This window comes from Pongo pygmaeus, chromosome X, assembly GCF_028885625.2.
Source record: "Pongo pygmaeus isolate AG05252 chromosome X, NHGRI_mPonPyg2-v2.0_pri, whole genome shotgun sequence".
In the NCBI taxonomy this organism is placed as follows: domain Eukaryota; kingdom Metazoa; phylum Chordata; class Mammalia; order Primates; family Hominidae; genus Pongo; species Pongo pygmaeus.
The window spans coordinates 119,467,135-119,488,146 of NC_072396.2; the positions used below are offsets into that span (position 1 = coordinate 119,467,135).

At 40.6% G+C, this 21,012-nt stretch overlaps 1 protein-coding gene across 1 annotated transcript; it reads left to right on the forward strand.

Moving 5' to 3' along the window:
* The first annotated feature begins 2,131 nt into the window (after window positions 1-2,131).
* On the forward strand, window positions 2,132-20,051 carry LUZP4 (leucine zipper protein 4). The gene is made up of 4 exons (XM_054471824.1): window positions 2,132-2,270; window positions 14,452-14,586; window positions 15,765-15,883; window positions 18,706-20,051. Exons 1-4 carry the CDS (start codon window positions 2,180-2,182, stop codon window positions 19,270-19,272), a joined length of 912 nt encoding a protein of 303 aa, XP_054327799.1. The 5' UTR covers window positions 2,132-2,179; the 3' UTR covers window positions 19,273-20,051.
* Window positions 20,052-21,012: the final 961 nt, after the last annotated feature.

Consider the following 21,012-nt stretch of genomic DNA (forward strand, 5'->3'; position numbering starts at 1 on the left):
AAAAAAAAAAAAAAAAAATAAATCTGACAGAAAAAAAGCCCCAAACCATTAGCATAATATATTATAAAAGTCACTCCATGATCTAATATCTGTTGATCTCTTTAGACTCATCTCTCAGTACCCACCACATGGAATTAATAGAACTTTCCACAGTGTGTTAGTGGTGCTGCTTCCTCTGCCAAGAAATACCATTCCCACCCCTATAATTATTCCCTAATTTTTCAGGATTTAAATAATTTTTTCTTGATTCCTTAGGTGAATTTTCTCTTTTGAATCCCAAATACGTTTTGTACATACCTGTATCCTCAGAACCTAACATAGCAGGAGCTCAGTATTTGTTGACAGACTAAATTACAGCACCTAAATTAATAGTTTGCATGCATTTATTGTCTTCAGGCAATTGTATATGCGTGGAGAAACAGATTTATTTATTAATCTTTAGGTCCCAGATGCGAAGCATTTACTTAAATACAATAAATAGTTAAAGAATTTACATTTTTCAAAATCTCTTCAGACATTTATTTATGTTGTGGATTCTGTAATAGCTTGAAAATATTTTTACCTTTGAAAATGTATTAATTTGATTTTTATTTCTACTGAAGAGCCAGTGACAAGATTTCTCTAACATTTAAAAATAGCATTTGATTGAGCAGTATTAGGTGATAACAGGAACAATTATATTTTTCTTAAGAAACGTCATGGGCACATCTTTAAGGTCATTGAACAGCATGTGGCAGGCCGGGCATGGTGGCTCATGCCTGTAATCCCAGCACTTTGGGAGGCCAAGGTGGGAGGATTGCTTGAGGCCAGGAGTTTGAGACCAGCTTGGCCAACATGGTGAGATCCCCATCTCTACAGCCCGAGAGGAGCCTGGGAGGTTAAGGCATGCCAACCTTGGCAACAGATCGAGGAAAGAAAGAAAAAAGAAAAGAAAGAAAAAGAAAGGAAGGAAGGAAGGAAAAAAGGAAGGCAAGAAGCAAGGAAGCAAGGGAGGGAAGGGGAGGGGAGGGGAGGGGAGGGGAGGGAAGGGAAGGGAAGGGAATAGCCGGGTGCGGTGAGGGAGGGAGGCCGAGGCGGGTGGAAAGAGAGAAGTTAGGAAGAAGGAAGGAAAGGAGGGAGGGAGGAAGGAAGGAAGGAAAAGAAAGAGGAAGGAAGGAAGAAAGAGAGAGAGAAAGAAAGAAAAAGAAAGAAAGAGAGAAAGAAAGGAAGGAAGGAAGGAAGGAAGGAAAAGAAATAACCAGGTGCGGTGAGGGAGGGATGTCAAGGCGGATGGAAAGAAACAGGAAGAAGAAAGAGAGGGAGGGAGGGAGGAAGGGAGGGAAGAAGAGAGGGAGGGAGGAAGGAAGGAAGGAAAGAAGGGAAAAAAGGAAGGGAGGGAGGGAGGGAGGGAAAGTGTGGGCGCGGTGATACGAGGGTAGCAGAGACGGGTAGATCACTTGAGCCCAGGAGACCAGCCTGGCCAACATGGTGAAACCCTATCTCTACTAAAAACACAAAAATTAGCCAGGCATGGTGGCGCGCTCCTGTAATCTCAGCTACTTGGGAGGCTGAGGTGGGAGAATCGCTTGAACCCGAGAGGCGGAGGTTGCAGTGAACGGAGTTGGTGCCACTTCACTCCAGCCTGGGCGACAGAGAGAGACTGTGTCTCAAAAAAACAAACAACAAAAAACAAAAACGAAAAGAAAGAAAAGAAAGCGTGTGGCATTGCAAACCTGTGAATCCTCCCTAGATGTTAAATTTGTGCTCGCTCTTGGAATTTGAGAGAAGCAGAGCACCAGCCCATTAAGTCAAGAATATAAGGTTTTATTCGCCATGAATGTCAACAGCAAAGAGGAGAAATGGGTCCTAGGAACTGTGAAAGGCAAAGGCCGGAACACCACATACACTAGAAACTTGTAGCCAACTAGATAGTGCTCTAGGTGGAGAGTATATTTTTAGAAAGTGGTATCGGTGGGAGATGGGCGGGTCTTTCCTTTTTTTTTCTTCTAGCGAGCCAAGCTCCTGATAGGAGACTTGGTGAGGGGTATACGCCAAGCTCCACCCCTTGGGGCTTAGCAACAGCGAAGGGAGAGGCTATGATTGGAGGATCAGGTTAGCCCACCACCCTGCTCCTCCTGCGCGGTGAGGGGGCGGTACACGCGCCCTACCTCGGAGTGTGTGGCGCCATGTTGCAGAGGAGATGGCTTCGTTTCAGAAGCTAACACTTTCTGAAAAAGTGCTGCCAAATCATGCCAGTCGGAAAAAGGTTAACTTCCTAGATATGTCTCTAGGTATGTAGATCTCGGATCCCAGTCTCCACTAGTTTGGGCTCGCTGGTCTTGAGCGCAAGACCTCGGCGTAGCGCTGACTAGAAGTGGCGTCGGGAGGAGCACACCCCTTCGAGGAGAGGCTTCCCCTTCAGGGCATCTCCACACCTGCCCCACCCTGACGAACCCTGGCACCACTTGGCCCCTATCCGTCCTCTCCTCTTCTCCTCACCTCCAGCCCTCTCCTTTCAGGTGGGGAATTGAGGGTGGCTGACCGGAAGCGCGTGGGGATTAAGGATTGCTGAAAGGGGCAGGCGGAGAAAATAGACCGCTATTTCCGTGTATTTTACTCTCCTAAGAATTGATACCTGACTACTGGCCTCCTTCAGACACATGGAGCCAAGTGCTCTTCTCAGTCCAAGCGGGGGTCAAAAATCACTAGATTCCAGGGCCCGGAGGAGCAAGCCTTAGGCTATTTTACTAGGGATCCCGGGGCGTGGTAGTGCTAGGAGTTGTTGGTGGGTTGGTGTATCTGCTTTGCGGGCTGGTGGTTATTCGAAGGGGCGGTTGGTCCATTTATTTGCTTATTGGCTGGTGGTTATTCGCTCTGGATCACCTTTCTTTGCTGGCGCTCTCTAGTCTCTAACCTGAGACCTCTACACGAAGAGTGGAACCTTAGAAAAAAGAAATCCTTTATCAAGGCCCCTAACCTCCTCCATTCGCACCAAACCCAGAAAAAGTAGATTTTACTTGGACCAGTTCCTCTGCTATTATCCATCTTAGAAATGGGGGAGGAGGGGAGGGAATAGACTTTCCAAGCCAGATGGGGAGTGAGCAGAGCTGAGTAGAGAGGATGGAAGCTGACTTTAGAAATGGAAAGGGGCATCAGAGCAGGAAGAAGGAAACTGCAGAAATGGGGGAAGGAGGACAAAACAGAAAAGGGCTACTTTATTTAGTTAGGGATGTGTGTGTGTGTGTGTGTGTGTGTGTGTGTGTGTGAAACAGGGGCTTGCTCTGCTTCTCAGGCAGGTGTGCAGTGGCATCATCTTGGCTCAGTGCAATCTCTGCCCCCTGGGGTCAAGCGATCCTCCCACCTCAGCCGACGGAGTAGCTGGGACTACAGGCACGCACCACCACACCTGTCTAGGTTTTTTTTTGTTGTTGTTGTTTTGTTTTAGTAGAGCGAGGTTTCACCATGTTGCCCAGACTGGTCTCCTGGTCTCAAGTGATCCGCCCGCCTCGGCCTCCCAAAGTCCTGGGATTACAGGCGTGAACCACCGCCCCTGGCCTAGTTATTTTTGAGATAAGGTCAGGGACTGTTGTCTGGGCTGGAGTGTAGTGGCATGATCACGGCTCACTGTGGCCTCAAGCTTTCAGGCTCAATCAAGTGATCCTACCACCTCAGCCTCTCGAGTAGCAGCAACCACAGGTGCTCACCACCACGCCCACCTAATTTTTAAATTTTTGTAGAGATTGGGTCTCCTTATGTTGCCCAGGCTGGTCCTGAACTCCTGGCCTCAAGCAATCCTCCCGGCTCGGCCTCCCAAAATGATGGGATTGTGGGCCTGAGCCACCGCGCCTGGCCAAGGGCCACTTTAGAAATGAGAGGGGGAGAAGCAGAGCAGTGGGAGCTGAGCTTCAATGTGGAAGCGCAGGAGTGGAGCAAGGAGAAGCAGGAACAAGGAGGGCGGACCTCAGAAATTGATGGAGCAGTGGAAAGAGGGTTCACCTTAGAGATGAGGGTAGGGGAGCAGAGCAGGGAGGGCTGAACTTTAAAAGGGGCAATATAAGTGGAGGGAGAGTGTACCATAGAAATGAAGAGGGTCAGCTGGGCTTGGTGGCTCATTCCTGTAATCCCAGCACTTTGGGAGGTTGAGGTGGGTGGCTCATTTGAGGCCAGGAGTTCGAGACCAGCCTGGCCAACATGGTGAAACCCCATCTCTACTAAAAATACAAAGATTAGCTGGGCACGGTGTTGCGTGCCTGTAGTCCCAGCTATGCAGGAGGCTGAGGCAGGAGAATTGCTTGAACCTGGGAGGTGGAGGCTGCAGTGAGTTGAGATCGCCGCACTGCACTCCAGCCTGGGTGCCAGAGTGAGACTTCATCTCAGAAAAAAAAAAAAAAAATAATGAAATGAAGAGGGGCGTCATGGCTCATGCCTGTAATCCCAGGAGGCAGAGGTCAGGCTGGTCTTGGAACTCCTGACCTCAAGTGATAAGCCCACCTCGGCCTCCCACAGTGCTGCGATTACAGGCGTGAGCCACCTCACCCGGCCTAAACTTCTTTATAGTGTCCTTTGAAGTCCCGAAGTTTCAGAATTTGATAAAATACAATTTATCTGTTTTTTGTTGTCGTTCATGCTTTGGTGTCATATCTAGAAAATCATGAAGATCATACCCTTGTTTCCTTCTGAGAGTTTTCTAGTTTTAACTCTTACATTTACATCTTTGATCCATTTTGAGTTAATTCTTGTATATGGGGTGAGTTAAGAGCCAACTTCATTCTATCGCATTTTGATGTCTAATTGTTCCAACACTACTTGTTAAAAAGACTGATTTTCCTCCATTGAAAGCTCTTCTTGGTGGAATTGCTTTCTTAATTTTGTTTTTGGATAGTTCATTGCTGGTATATATACATAGAATTAATTTTTGCATATAGATCTTGTATCCTGCAGCCTTGCTGAGCGTGTTCATTAGTGCTAATCTCCGTGTGTGTGTGTGTGTGTGTGTGTGTGTGTGTATGTATCTTTAGGAATTTCTGCATACAAGATCATGATATCTGAGAACAGAGATTTACTTTTTTCTAATCTGCTTGCCTTTTATTCTTTTTCTTGACTGATTGCTCTGGATGGAATTTCTAGCAAAATGTTAATTAGATGCAGTGAGATTGGACATCCTTGACTTGTTTCTGATCTTAGGGAGAAAAGCTTTCAGTTTTTCACCATTAATCATCATTTTAACTTTGGTTGGGTTTTTGTAGATGCCCTTATGAGGTTGAGGAATTTACCTGCCTCCCACTTTACTTCTGAGGGGGAATGGCCATGAAAAGTAACTAAGTATTTTTTGTTGTTGTTGTCTTTAAGATGTTTTTAGCAATCTATTTTAAGATCGGTATCAATTTCCTCTTCTAAGACATGGTCCCTGTTGATCCCATACTGCTACTTCCCCCTACCCCAACTTCATCACAAGTTCTGAAATATTTTGTGGCATTAAAATGACTTTAAAAATAATATTTGGTCACTGGCCAGGGCTGAGACTAGGGTGAGGTAAATGAGGCACTTGCTTCCAGTATAAAGTTCAAGGAGTCACACAAAAAATTTGTTAATAGGGATAATTAATATTTTAATGAAATATTTAAAAAATTAAATGGACAAACTACAGCCATCTGTCTGGCCACCTGTTTTTGTAAATAAAGTTTTCTTGACCTAAGAACTAGAGTGAAGCAAGTGAAGGAGGGTTGTGCAAGTACAGGGTCTGATCTGATCCTATTTTTTTTTTCTTTTTTGAAATGGGATCTCACTCTGTCACCCAGGCTGGAGTGCAGTGGCATTATCACAGCTCACTGTAGCCTCGACTTCCTGGGCTCAGGCAATCCTCCCACCTCAGCCTCCCAAGTAGCTGGGATACAGGCGTGTGCCACCACGCCCAGCTAATTTTTTTGTATTTTTGTAGAGACGGGTTCTCACTATATTGCCTAGACTGGTCTTGACTTCTGGGCTCAAGCAATCCATCCACCTTGACCTCCCAAAGTGCTAGGATTACAGGTGTGAGCCACCACATCTGGCCTTTGATACTATCTTTTAAAAAAATAAAAGCTTGATATTTTGTTCATCACGGATTGGTTTTGCATTGATTTTTATTTTTGAAAATACTGAGAGGCGGGCGTGGTGGCTCACACCTAAAATCCCAGCTCTTTGGGAGGCTGAAGCAGGTAGATGACCTGAGGTCAGGAGTTCGAGACCAGCCTGGCCAATATGGTGAAATCCTGTCTCTACTAAAAATACAAAAATTAGCCAGGTGTGGAGGCGGGCACCTGCAGTCCCAGCTACTTGGGAGGCTGGGACAGGAGATTTGCTTGAACCCGGGAGGCTGAGGTTGCAGTGAGCCGAGATCATGCCACTGCACTCCAGCCTGGGTGATGGAACTAGACTCTGTCTCAAAAAAAAAAAAAAAAAGATTGAAAAAAAGAAAATATTGTGTTAAGATATTTTAATCTTGATTACTGAGTTTTGGGGGACCTCCTTGAATTTTGTGCCTGAAGTGAATTCCTCACTTACCTCACTCTAGGCCCTGCCTTGTCACTGGGACCTTGAAGGGAGAAAAACCCAGAACTGAAGGGAATTTATAGCACTGAGGTAAAACTTCATGCTTCCTGCACTTTTCTTTGTGTTGATTTCACTGATGTTTTTGCAACTGCTAACGGAAAAGACAAAACAAAACTGATAAATAGCTAAAGCAATGGGTTTATCTCAAAATTCAGAGAAATAAGGGCCATAGTTGCAGAGTGGCTTGGTCCCAAAAATGTAGTAGTTGTGTGACCTTATGCAAGTTGCTCCATCTCTTGGGGCCTGAGTTTCCTGATCTGAATAAAATCTACATCATAGAGTTGTTGAAGATTAAATGAGATAATACAGGTAATGTTCACAAAGTATGCTGCCTGACATGGAAAAAGCTGAGTAAATATTTGCTATATGTGCCCCGGAAAGTGGGCCTAAACCCTCACTTTTGGGTAGCCAGCAATTTGGCAAGCTGGAGAAGTTACCTCTCCTCTCAGGGTTTTGTTATCAAACTTCATAGATGCAGTGGACATGAAAGAGATTAAAAACCATCTAGGTGAAAGATGGGGTTTAAACAGCTCACGTCAGTCTCTGGGAGACTGAGAGAGATGGTGGTGTCATGTAACTTGAATAATAGTGAAGTAAACGGACTTAGGAGGCACTTATATTTTAGTAGATGATTGATTACAGCTGGAAGGATACTGGAGAGTCTGCTTTGGGAAAGATTGGTTCAGTTGTTTGAAAGGCTGAGGAAAGATGTTGAGTTGAATTTGGTAGGTTAGTTGGAGATTAAGTATGACTGTAAGATCTCATAGTCACCGAGTTGTAAAAAATCTTGAGGTCACTGTTTTATCCTTTTAAACGTTGGTTCTCTATATCCATATTTTAAACGTTGGTTCTCTATATCCATATTTATACCTTTTTAGACAGATGAGAATCCCAGTTTTGATCATGTCAGGAGGAACAGCAAAACTTTTGACTAGTCATCACAGGCCCTTGCGGTTTATTTTATTTTTATTTTTATTTAATTTTTTGAGACAGGGTCTGTATCGCTGAGGCTGGAGTGCAGTGGCACAATCACAGCTCACTGCAGCCTGGACCTCCCAGGCTCAAGCGATCCTCCCACCTTTGTCCCGAGAATAGCTGGGACCCTAGGTGTGCACCACCACACCTGGCTCATTTTTGTATTTTCTTTGGTAGAGACGGAGTTTCGCCATGTTGCCCAGGCTGGTCTCTAACTCATGGGCTCGAGCGATCTTCTCGCCTTGGCCTCCCAAAGTGCTGGGATTACAGCCGTGAGCTACTGCGCCAGGCTGAGGCCCTTGCAGTTTGAAGGCAAGAAAAATACACAATAAATAGCAAATACATGTTGCTTTCTATGATGTAATGAGAAAGCCATACTTTTTCCTGATAAATTTCCCTATGTTTTTCTCAGTGAAAATAATACTTTTTAACAATGCGTATCTTCGTTTTTAGATAACTAAACACATGCTTTAGAAAAGCAGTAGTATGTTGGATGCAAGGTTATTACTTCCATTGTAATACACGCTAAAGTAGGAAAAGGCTCTACGATTTATTTTTGTTTTTGTCCTCAGTAAACATACCCAAAAAGTATTAGAGTCTTTTTTTTTAAAAAACAAATAAAAGGCAAAAATAAGACCGAAATTCGAACTGGTAACAGCAAGAACTTAATAGGAACTCCACTCCCCTGTTAATTACTTTTACCTAAAAGAGACTGATGCAAAAGTGTTGTAGTTAGAAAGAAAAGAACTCTTTCTGCCTGCTAGATATGTTGGACCACGAATCCACAAATATGTATTATCCACTCTGTATTCTGTGCTAGGCGCTTAGTACACTAATAAATAAACAGTGGTCTCTTCTCAAGTACCTCCTAATCTAGCTGGAGAGACAGCTAAGTAAATATGTGCAATTATATATTGTTTTAAGTATTCTGGAAGTATGTATAGTCAGAATTTTTCAGAAATTGACAGGAACCTAAGTCACTTACATTTTTTGAGGTTTCCAGTGTTTTAAATATTTAAAAAATGGCAAAACAAAAATTGTGGTGTATTTTACATGTTTATAAATATAAAATAGTGCTTTCAACCCACTGTAAAATAAAATGCAATATAAGTATACTTTTCACAAGAAAATTAATTACGCAATTTAAATAAAAATGTAATTATTCATATGGCACCTCAAGCAGTGTGATCAGTTTTAAACTGTGTGAGGAATACTGTCTTTCTTCAGTCTTGACAGTTTATTTCTGAGAGTAAGTATATCAAGAATTCAAATTTAAGGCTCTTTGGTGAGGCCTGGATCAAATGTCTCTCCTTGAGAGACTGGCTAAGTGTTCTCTAGGTGGATTCAGTGGAGAATATCATTACAGAGAGAAGAATGAACAAAGCCCCATGTCTCTGTAATGATATATTCTGAGAACTAAGGAAAAGGACATGAGAATCTGGAAAAATACTGTAGCATTAAGGATGCTTTCTTCATAACCTCATAGCCTATGTTGGAAGGATGTTTAGACAGCTTACCCAGGTTCATAGGCATTTGCTTTCTCTTCAATATGAAGAGACTGAGCAGCAATTTGATTTCATCTCTAAGTCGTAGCTGGTGAGATCTACCCAATTCCATTACAATCCAACAAATCAAATGGTGGTCTCTGGAATTACAAAGTCTAAGGATTAAAATTACGTATGATTTCACTTTAAAAAAAACCCTGCAACACATTGCAGGGTGTGGATAATTCAAAAACATTTTTAAAAATAAATTTTATGCCGGGCGTGGTAGTTCACACCTATAATCCCAGGAGATGTCAGCCATTTCAAAGAAAATCAGAATCAGATTTTTTTCTTATTATTTTAATTGTTTATTATTTATTTGTAATTTTTGTGGGTATATAGTAGGTGTATGTATTTATGGGGTACATGACATGTTTTGATACAGGCATGTGTGCAATTGCAATGTGGAATAAGCACATCATGAAGATTATCCATCCTCTTAAGCATTCATCCTTTGAGTTACAAACAATCCAATTACACTCTTTATTTTAAAACATATAGTTATTATTGACTATAGTCACCCTGTTGTGCTATCAAATAGTAGGTCTTATTCATTCTATTTATATTTTATTGTACTACCTATGTATTGAAAAGTTGTTGTAGTTATTTTTTATTGGTTCATCGTTTAGTGTTTCTACTTAGAATGAGAGTAGTTTATACACCACAGTTACAGTATTATAATATTCTGTGTTTTTCTGTGTACTTACTATTACCAGTGAGTTTTATACCTTCAGATGATGACTTATTACTCATTAATGTCTTTTCTTTCTGGTTGAAGCACTCCCTTTAGCATTTTTTGTAGGACAGGTCTGGTGTTGATGAAATCCCTCAGCTTTTGTTTGTCTGTGAAACTTTTTATTTCTCCTTCATGTTTGCAGGATATTCTCACTGGATATGCTATTCTAGGGTAAAGTTTTTCCCTTCAGCACTTTAAATATATCAGCCCACTCTCTCCTGGCCTGTAAGGTTTCCACTGAAGGGGCTGCTGCCAGACATATTAGAGCTCTTGTTTGTTATTTGTTTCTTTTCTCTTGCTGCTTTTAGGATCCTTTCTTTATCCTTGACCTTTAAGAGTTTGATTATTAAATGCCTTGAGGTAGTCTTCTTTGGGTTAAATTTGCTTGGTGTTCTATAACCTTCTTGTACTTGGATATTGATATCTTTCTCTAGGTTTGAGAACTTTTTTTTTTTTTTTTTGACAGAGTGTCGCTCTGTAGCCCAGGCTGGAGAGCAGTGGCGTAATCTCAGCTCACTGCAACCTCTGCCTCCCAGGTCCCGGTTAAGCGATTCTCCTGCCTCAGCCTCCCGAGTAACTGGGATTACGGATACATGCCACCATGCTCAGCTAATTTTTGTATTTTTTGTAGAGATGGGGTTTCACCATGTTGGCCAGGCTGGTCTTGAACTCCTGACCTTGTGATCTGCTCGCCTCAGGAACTTCTCTTTTATTATCTCTTTGAATAAACTTGCTCTGTCACCCAGGCTGGAGTGCAGTGGCGCTCTTGGCTCATTGCAACCTCAGCCTCCCAGGTTCAAACGATTCTCCTGCCTCAGCCTCCCAAGTAGCTGGGATTACAGGTGCGCACCGCCACACCCAGCTAATTTTTGTATTTTTAGTAGAGGTGGGGTTTAACCATGTTGGCCAGGCTGGTCTCAAACTCCTGACGTCAAGAGATCCACCCGCCTCGGCCTCCCAAAGTGCTGGAAATACAGGCGTGAGCCACCACTCCCAGCCCCTTTGAATAAACTTTCTACCCCTGTCTCTTTCTCTACATCCTCTTTAAAGCCAATAACTCTCAGATTTGCCGTTTTGAGGCTATTTTCTAGATCCTGTAGGTGTGTTTCATTGTTTTTTTTTTTCTTTTGTCTCCTCTGATTGTATATTTTCAAATAGCTTTTCTTCAAGCTCACTGATTCTTTCTTTTGCTAGATTCATTCTGCTATTAAAGGACTCTGATGCATTCTTCAGTATGCCAATGGCCTTTTTCCAATTCCAGAATTTCTGCTTGACACTTTTAAATCATTTCTCTTTGTTACATTTATCTGATAGAATTCTGAATTCGTTCTGTGTTTGCTTGAATTTATTTGAGTTTCCTCAACACAGCTATTTGGAATTCTCTGTCTGAAAGGTCACATATCTCTGTTTTTCCAGGACTCGTCCTTAGTGCCTTATTTAGTTCATTTGGTAAGGTCATGTTTTCCTGGATGCTGTTGATACTAGTAGATGTTCTTCAGTGTCTGGGCATTGAAGGGTTAGGTATTTATTGTAGTCTTCACTGTCTGGGCTTCTTTGGACTCATCCTTTTTGGGAAGGCTTTCCAGATATTTGAAAGGACTGCAGTGTTGTGATCTAAGCAGTTTCTACTTTAGGGTACATCGCAAGCCCAGTAACGCTGTGGTTCTTGCAAACTCATAGAGGTACCGTCTTGATGGTTTTGGACATGATCTGGGAGAATTCTCTGGATCACCAGGCAGAGACTCTTGTTCTTTTCCCTTATTTTCTCCTAAACAAACAGAGTGTCTCTGTTCTGAGCCACCCAGAGCTGGGGTGGAGTGACACAAGCACCCCTGTGGGCACCACGACTATGACTGCGCTGGGTCAGACCCGAAGCCAGCACAGCTCTGGGTTTCACTCAAGGTCTGCTGCAAATACTCCTGGCTACTGCCTAGCTTGCTTAAGGCCCTGAATCTCTACAATCAGCCAGTGGCAAAACCAGCCAGGCCTGTGTCCTTTCCTTCAGGGTGGCAAGGTCCCCCAAGCCCGAGGTGGGTCCAGAAGTGACATCTGGGACTCAGGACCTATAGTCAAAAACCTTAGAAGTCTACCTGGTGTTCTATTGTATTATGGCTGAGCTGGCACTCATACCACAAGATGCAGTCCTTCCCACTCTTCCCTTCCCTTTCCAAAGGCAGAGGACCCTCACCCCATAGCCAGTCACCCTAGGCCAGGAAGAGTACTGTTGGACTACCATAGATGTTCCCTTAAGGCTCAGGGGCTCTTAAGTCAGCTTGGGATGAATGCTGCCTGGTCTGAGACTCACCCTTCAGAGCAGTGAGCTCCCCTCTGGCCTAGGGCAGTTCCGGAAGTGTTATCCAAGAGTCAAGTCCTGGAATCACGGATTCCAAGAGCCCACTTGGTGTTCTACCCTTCTGTGGCTGTGCTGGTACCTGAAGCCAGCAAGTCTCAGAGTCTCACCCAAGGCTCTCAACATAGTACCTGGGTATTGCTGCTAGTTATTCAGGGCCCAAGAGCTTTTCAGTTAACAGTTGATGAATTCTGCCAGGGCTGAGTTCTTTCCTTCAAGGCAGTCGGTTCCCTTCTGGCCTACGGTGTGTCTAGAAATGTGGACCAGGAGCTAGAGCCTGAAACAGGAACCTCATAACTCTAACTGGTGCCCTATCCTGCTGTGGCTGAGCTGGTATCCAAGATGTAAGACAAAGTCCTCCCCACTGTTCCCTCTCTTCTGAAGTGGAAGGAAGGGGTCTCTTTTGGAGCTGTGAGCTGTCCAGCCTTGGGTTAGGGGAGGGGCGATGCCACCACTCCCTTGGCTGCCCCAGCTGGTGTCTCAGTATGTCATGTGGCCCCCCCAGTCCACACTCTGTTGGCCCAGTTCAGCACTAAGTCTTGCCTAAGAGTTGCAGTCCTTATGGCCTAGACCAGGAGTTTCCAATCTTTTGGCTTCCCTGGACCACACTGAAAGAATAATTGTCTTGAGCCACACATAAAATACACTAACATTAACAATAGCTGACGAGCTAAAAAAAAAATTGCAGAAAAAATCTCATAATGTTTTAAGAAAGTTTACGAATTTGTGTTGGGCTACGTTCAAAACCGTCCTGGGCCGTGTATGGCCTGCAGGCCACAGGTTAGAAAAGCTTGGCCTAGACTACCTTTCAGGTTTACTTGGAGATCCAGAGCACTGTAGCTCTTGATGGAGAGGTTTGTGGGAACTCTTGCTCGGGCTGCTGCGATGGGTGATTCCTCTCTGACTGGGGCTGGTTTAAATCTTCCCTCCATGGGCAGGTGTCAGGTGAGTTTGGTCCAGTTTTCCTTTCTGCTCTAACAGGACAGCACTAAATTTAATGCCTCATGATTGCTGTGTTCTTCCTTCCCCAGTGCCCAGAGATGCTCTTGGCACCACCATGTCATTGCTGCCGGGGGTGGGAGAAGGGTGGCATTGGCGATTCAGGACTGTTTTTTCTATCTCTTCAGTGCCTCTTTCAGTGATAAGAAGTTAAAACCAGTTACTATGAGTGAGTGCTCACGTGACTTTTGGTTTTTATGAAGGTGTTTTTTCTGTGTAGATAGTTGTTAAATTCGTGTCCTTGCTGGGGGACGATTGGTGGAGGCTCCTATTCTGCCATCTTGCTCCCTATCCCAGAATCAGATATTTAGAGACCTGAGGCAGGACTAGTACTAAGCAAAATAATAAAGGAGTGGTTAATCTGTGTCACCCAACTGCCTCTTTTGTACCCTTTTCAGCTCTTCCTTTCTTTTAGAATCTCCAGTTTTTTTCCAAATACCTAGCTTGTCCTTCTTTTTTTCTTTTTCTCTTCTTCCTGAGTGTAGTTTCCGGAAGGTGTGGGGGGCTTTTGCTTATTTCTAAAGATGCCTTAACATGAGTAAAGTTTTATCCACTGATAGAGCATCCCACCTGTAGACTCTTCCATTCTAAATGTTAGGAGAGATATTTTAGAGCAAGTTGTACCTGTCTGCCATTCTTTAAATTATGCCATATAAGTGCTTTCTGCCTGAGTACGTAAGTATGTGCCTGACTGCAGAGTCAAGTCTGATTGCTTCCTGCTACTACAATAATCTAGGTTCCTCACTTCTGTGGTGTCTTCTATGAACTTCCATCACCACTTTCTTACTTTTGTCACTTCCTTTTTCTTTGTTAGTTTTTGATAATATACATGTAACTAATTGTCTATCACTTACATTTAATCAAATAGACATTTAATGGTCTATCACTTTACATTTAATTGCTGATTTACATTTATTTAGTCAGCAACTTAATGACTCTATTGCTCTATATTTCTGTGACACTGAAATAACATTTAGTAAAATCATTTATTTAGATGATATCCCCCCTGAGCTATTGCAGTGTGAAAGTATTTTGCTTTTGCATAAATAAAGTTACCATATATCTAACAGGAATTGTTCTTTCTTGTTCCAGCAAACCTAAGATGTCAGTATTGTTTGACCTTTGTTAGAGTTTAACAAATTTATTATTATCATTTTTAGGGCTACCAGTTTTTAGGTATTCTGAAATATGATGAGATAGTATATAGATTATTCACTCGAGACATTATTATTTGGCTTTTGCCATTTCATTCATTTTTTATGTATTTTCTAATACAGATGACATTATAATCTATAAAGAGTTAGAAGGGACAAATGCTGAAGAAGAAGAAAAGAATAAAAGACAGAACCATAGTAAAAAGGAATCGTCTTCAAGACAGCAATCAAATGCTCATAGACATCACCATCGGAGAGGTAAAGTATGCTGAAAATAGTCACATGTGGTAAAAAGAGTCTGAAATATTTGTGAATAACTAGATAAGTAAAATCAAGAATTCACAATATTGTTCCAAAGTTGCATTATGTTGCTTGTTTTATTTTTTCTGGGCATGGGCTCATACAGGGTTGGTAAGAATTTATGCCATGTCATATGAATAAAAATTTATTTTAATTTATAAGAATTACTTCCCTAATGGAGAGTGGGATAAGAAAAGTAACCATATGAGCTGAGAGTTATTTTGTACTTGTTTACAAGCATGCGTTGGTTGGTCCAGTTCCACTTTTAGGAGGCAATACAGGAGGGTTAAGAGCATAGTCAATAATCTGAACACTATGGCATCCACACTTTGAAAATACACATGTTGTAAGACAAAAAGAGAAGGGTAGAACATGACAAATGTCCTCTATATACTTAACCTCATTGGTAAGTTCAGTATGCACTTTTTAATATGAATGTGCTACAGATTGCCACGATACAGAAGTCTTTTCAACAATTAAAGGTCTTCATAATCTAGTCAACAGATTGGAACCATTTTGACATTGTGATTACTATACGCCCCAACAGTTGCCTATACAGCTTCATTTAAGTTCTTGTGTGAATCTTCAGTGGCTCAGCATGTTCTGAGAAGAGAAGTAATGGTAGTTATTACAGGGGCAGAGCAGCCAAAAAGGGTAACGTGGCCCATTCTTATGTGCCTAACCAGTCATCACAAAATTGATCTTTGTGAGCCTTTTGGAGATATTCTTTGATGGGTTTTTAAACTGTCTTTATACCCAAACAAAGCAGACAATTGAGACAAATATTCACATGATTAATACAAAGCAGACAGTTTCTCTCCATCTCTCCTTTTTCTACTGGAGTATTCTTTCATTTAATTTCAGACAGTATGTCCCAACTTTGGTGGCATATGAAACCAAAATTGAGGTATTATATACTGAGAAGACTACCCGATTAAGGTATGCAAATTGAAATAGTATGGCAAAGACTGTTCTAGAATTCAGTGAGACTCCCAGATGATACCAGAGTAATGAAATATCAAAAGTTTTGCAAAACCCAGTGCATAGCCTTAAAAAAAATGAGATCAGAGATAATACTTCTGAAAGATACGTTGAATTTACTACTCGAAAATACAGAAAATATTTATTTTTCATAGGCTACTCAAGATGCAGGAGCAACTCTGAGGAAGGAAATCATGATAAAAAACCATCCCAAAAACCTTCTGGATTCAAGTCTGGACAACACCCTTTAAATGGGCAACCTTTAATTGAGCAGGTAGATAAGTACCAAGAATTAACCAATATTAAAAATCCTACATTTACTATATTTCCTAATATTAATGATTAATTTAAATTCTATTGAAAGCAGGGATTGTTTCTTGGTATTCCTCCATGGTGCCTTGAACATATTTTAAATTCAATGTTTATTAGTTAATTTTTCCCCTGTAACTATTTTAATAAACATTTGATTTTTGCTATTTTCAGTCATTACTAAAACTTTTGAATTTATAAAACGCCAAAATAGATTATTAGTTATTGTCATTAATCCTATATAATCATTTTTATTTGTCCTCATACAGAGGCTTTGAGCTTAAGTTATAATATAAGAGTTTTAGTATCTTTGTGAATGAACTGTAAAAGCCAGAAGTCAGATGATATCAGATATGAAATATCTGGAAGCAACATGTGGCACAGACTATCCCTGTACAAATCCATTTCCTCTAAACACGTATAGGTGAGCCAGTCAATAGACAGGAATTTGAGAGGTGCTCAGATCCAGAATCATTAGCTAACATTGGTGTTAATGTTTCATCCTAGCTTATAAACTGACTCTTCTTAAGGTGTTAAGTGGTCATTTATCAAAAATGGCAGTTCTGGGAGCTTAAATCATTTTTGCCAAATCATGTAAATGCAAATGTTTATTTATTTGCTTGTTCATTTATTTGTTTTGGAGAAAAACATGTTGCATTTTCAAATATTTAAAGGATTACTTTAAATTGTTCAAATTATGATTCAATGCCTACTCTATGCAGGCACTATGATACCAGAACAGCCTGCTTCAAATAGTCTGTATGGTGGTGGAAGAGAAAGCTAAGAAAGAAATGTAATGCCAGGCAGTATGCAGTATGTGCATAATAGGACATAAGTTATATATTGTGGGGATGTAGAAATTCATTCTGATTGGGATTCTTGAGAAACTTTGATGGAAGAGATGGCATATGATCTGTGCCTTATAGGATGAGGAGATTTTTTTATAAAGTTTGGGAAGAAGAACATGAGCTTCCTTCTGATACAGTCCAAGATGCATAAATAAACTGAGAATAAATGTTAAACAATATTTTCAAATTGAAAGCATCCTTGTCCTTTTATTTATTTATTTTTTGAGACAGGGTCTCATCCCGTTGCCCAGGCTGGAATGTGGTGGTGTGATTATGGCTCTCTGCCTCTTCTACCTCCCGGGCTCAAGCAGTCCTCCCACTTCAGCCTCTCAAGTAGCTGGGACTATAGGCACGTGCCACCATGCCCTGTGAATTTTTTTTTTCTTTTCTGTAGAGATGAGGTCTCGCTATGTTGCCCAGGCTGGGAAAGTATCCTTCTATTATTCATACTTTTGAAACTTTTGAGACTATCATAGCCGAACTCACTAGAAAAAAAAATACCCTGCAATAAAGAAATGTATTAAAATTTAAGCATAATTATTTCACCAATAAATTGAATAATTACAGTTTTCAATAATACTTTACAATTCTATTAAGCTAGTTTCGTACTTAACAAGATTTAGTCTTATTATCAGTGGAACACAGTTGTATTTGTTCACCCCATGTATTTATTCAACACAACCTTTTGATTGAAGGCTTCACTTGTTTGTAAGGAAAGAAAACTAATGTGCATTTTGTTTTCCAAAGGTAGGAAATACATAGTACATTTCTTATGTACTTATTTCTTATATAAACATTCATAAAAGGGACTGCAAGCTCCTTTGGAAAGGTACTTGGATACATACGGGTCTTTAGAAGATGGAACTCAGTCCTATCTTTCCTACTGACCCACTGTGCTCCCAACACCAATCACTTAGAAGAGAGAAAAGGTACATGTGCATTTCACCCCATCTCCTTATTTAGGATTTTCAGTACAAAAGCTGGAGAGTGGCTATAGCTTTATGTTTTAGCAAAACAACTAATTTTTTACATTTTTATTTTAAAAAAAGTTTTCTGTGCATAATATCTTTTGTGCTGATACCTCCCCTGCTGTTTAGCAGTTGCTTCCAGCTTCTGGTAGTGTTAAACTAGAAATTCATAATGCCAAATTTAGGGGATGTTGTGTTTGTCAGGCAGTATATACTAGTAGAAAGCTTGATTTCTCAGCATGGTCTATATGACTTTATCCACTTACATTTATGTAGCATCATAGAGATTTGTCAAAGGTTTCATTATTTCCATTTGGCTGATTCACTCCTCTGTCTTTTTGGCTTAAAAATTGAAAAGGTAGAAAAGCTGTGTTGTTGCCAGGCTAATTTACTTGAATAGTATTGAGCCAACCTTCCGCTTTTTTTACAGCTTCCTTTCCCCTTCCTTACTTCATCTTTCTCTCTAGAATTAAGTATTAATTTATAATGAAAAGATAGTTTCTTTTTAATGATCATTGAGTAGGCAGAGAGTAAACAATATGATTTTGAACACTTTCCTTTTGATCCTGAGGACTTACACTACAAAATATTCTATCAAAGTCACAGAATCTGTTGTTTCTTTAGTAAAACATAGATCAAGAAATTGGTAGGTAGAACATGACCTTAGAGTACAGAACATGACCTTAGAGTACAGAACATGACCTTAGAGTACAGTCAAACTCATAAAACAACTAATTTTCCATATTTTTATTTTATTAAAGTTTTAGTTGCATAGCATTTTTGTGCCAATGACATGATACAATGGAGCTATTCTGTAAGTTAGTTCTAAAACTGGTTGATAAATAAAAGTAAGCACAGTGGAATTCTAAAAGAAATAGTTGCCCATAAAAATGGTCTTGAGAATATATCATTATGACTTAAATCATGAAGTATATGTTTCCTTTGTTTTGCATAATTGGGATCCTTTTCAGGAGAAGTGCAGTGACAATTATGAGGCCCAAGCAGAGAAGAATCAAGGCCAATCAGAGGGGAACCAGCATCAATCAGAAGGAAATCCGGACAAATCAGAAGAATCTCAGGGCCAACCAGAAGAAAATCATCATTCTGAGCGATCCCGAAACCACTTAGTGAGATCTCTTTGTCAGTCAGACAGATCTCAAGGGCAACTAAAGAGACATCATGCCCAATCTGAGAGATCTCATGGCCAATCCAAGAGATCTCATGGTCAATCTGAGAGATCTCATGGCCAATCCAAGAGATCTCATGGTCACTCAGAGAGATCTCATGGTCACTCAAAGAGATCTCATAGCCAGGGAGATCTTGTCACTCAGAGTGATCTCATAGCCACTCAGAGAGATCTCATAGCCACTCAGAAAAATCTCATAGCCACTCAGAGAGATCTCATAGCCACTCAGAGAGATCTCATAGTCACTCAGAGAGATCTCATGGCCACTGAGAGAGATCTCATGATCAATCAGGGAGATCTCATGGCCAGTCAGAAAGACATCAGAGATACTCAGCAGGTAAAAATACAATGACTTCTTAATCATCAGAGCAATGTGTTGAATTCTATGGAAATAGAAAAGCATATATCTATATTCTAATGGCTAAATATGTATTTGTTGAAACAGATGTATATTGGGACAAAGACATAAATGTTAGAATGGAGGTAATACATACATGGTATCAATATTCTTTCAACTTGATTTCTTCTAAGCTATCATCCAGTTACCCAAGATGTCCCATTAAGTTGTTCCCGGTAGGTCTGCTTTCCCTGGAAGAGCCCTATGTATTCAGCCTTTCCTATTGGGCCTTCCCCACAATTAGAATATTTTGACTTAGTGTCCTGTCCCCCTTGGACATTCCAACTTGACTTAGTGTCCAATCCCCCTTGGACATTCCAACCTGGTAGGTAAGCTAATCTAACAACTAACTGCCAAATTGATAATATATAATCTATGATAATGAATATCTCTGTTTTCCACTTGTGTCTCCTTCCTAAGCCGTCCTCAGAGAGTCCTTAGCAGACAAATGGTAGATGTATCTTTGGGCAGCTGAACTTTTCTGCTTTCCTCAAATCAGACCATAGGAGAGGATATATTCTATGCATAGATGTAATGCTAACCTTCTGAATATATTTTGAATACATTTATGTATTCACTGTTGCCTTATAAAACTGTTAGGGTAGGTCTGTCTACCCTAGCAAAAGAAACAGAAATTTAAATGTACTGGGAGTTATGTTTTTAAAAACACAAGATATGTTAATTGCAATTTGTTTGGTTATTCAATAAAAGTTTTAGTTTTAATTTCTCAGTGATTACCTTGTTTGTATTGACTGTAAATGTCTAGTCAAATATTTTAGGTTCATATTAACTGCTGCACAGAATTACTTACTTCAGCTAAAAAAAATTATTTCCGGCTGGGCGTGGTGGCTCATGCCTATAATCCCAGCACTTTGGGAGGCCGAGGCGGGTGGATCACTTGAGGTCAGGAGTTTGAGACCAGTCTGGCCAACATGGTCAAACTCCGTCTCTACTAAAAATACAAAAATTAGCCGGGCAAGGTGGCGAGCACCTGTAATCCCAGCTACTCGGGAGGCTGAGGCAGGAGAATTGCTTGAACCCGGGAGGCGGAGGTTGCAGTGAGCTGAGATCTTGCCACTGCACTCTAGCCTGGGTGACAGAGCAAGACTCTGTCTCAGAAAAAAAAAAAAAAAAGTATTTCCAAGATGTGTGTATGAGTTATTGTGTATGTAGATGATGTCTGATGCAGGCATCATTTTAATGCAAAAGGTCCCACCCTACTTATATTAGCAGTATACACATAATTTGCTATAAAAATGAAAATGTTTAATACTGATGACAAGCAATCCATATTTCTGCATTTATTAGGGATTTGTACACATTTTACTTAATTTTACATATCAATTTTTGTTAAGTGGTATAATACTTCCATTAAGGCACTAAAAATTCTGTTTAAATTATTGTCCATTGGCATATTCCTATCGTTTTGCAAATACATTTTAAAATATAATGAACAAGTCCACTCAGTTTTCCTTTATGTTCCATTATGATTTTTTCATATTCTCAGCACAAATAGGTACCACCAGAATGGTTAAGATTAAATTAATCACATGTAGAGCTATTACTAAAGAATACATAAATTACAGAAAATTAAGAGGTATTAATTGAGATTTTGGAGATTAATTTTTCTACTTCATAACTTTCTACTCTAATATGTATTAGAATAACAATAAATTGACCAGATGGGTTTAATAG

Coding starts and splice junctions, on each gene's coding strand:
- LUZP4 (XM_054471824.1), top strand. CDS start 2,180: ATGGCTTCGTTTCAGAAGCTAACACTTTCTGAAAAAGTGCTGCCAAAT. Junction 2,271..14,451: donor CTTCCTAGATATGTCTCTAG/GTATGTAGATCT, acceptor TTTCTAATACAG/ATGACATTATAATCTATAAA. Junction 15,884..18,705: donor GGCAACCTTTAATTGAGCAG/GTAGATAAGTAC, acceptor GATCCTTTTCAG/GAGAAGTGCAGTGACAATTA.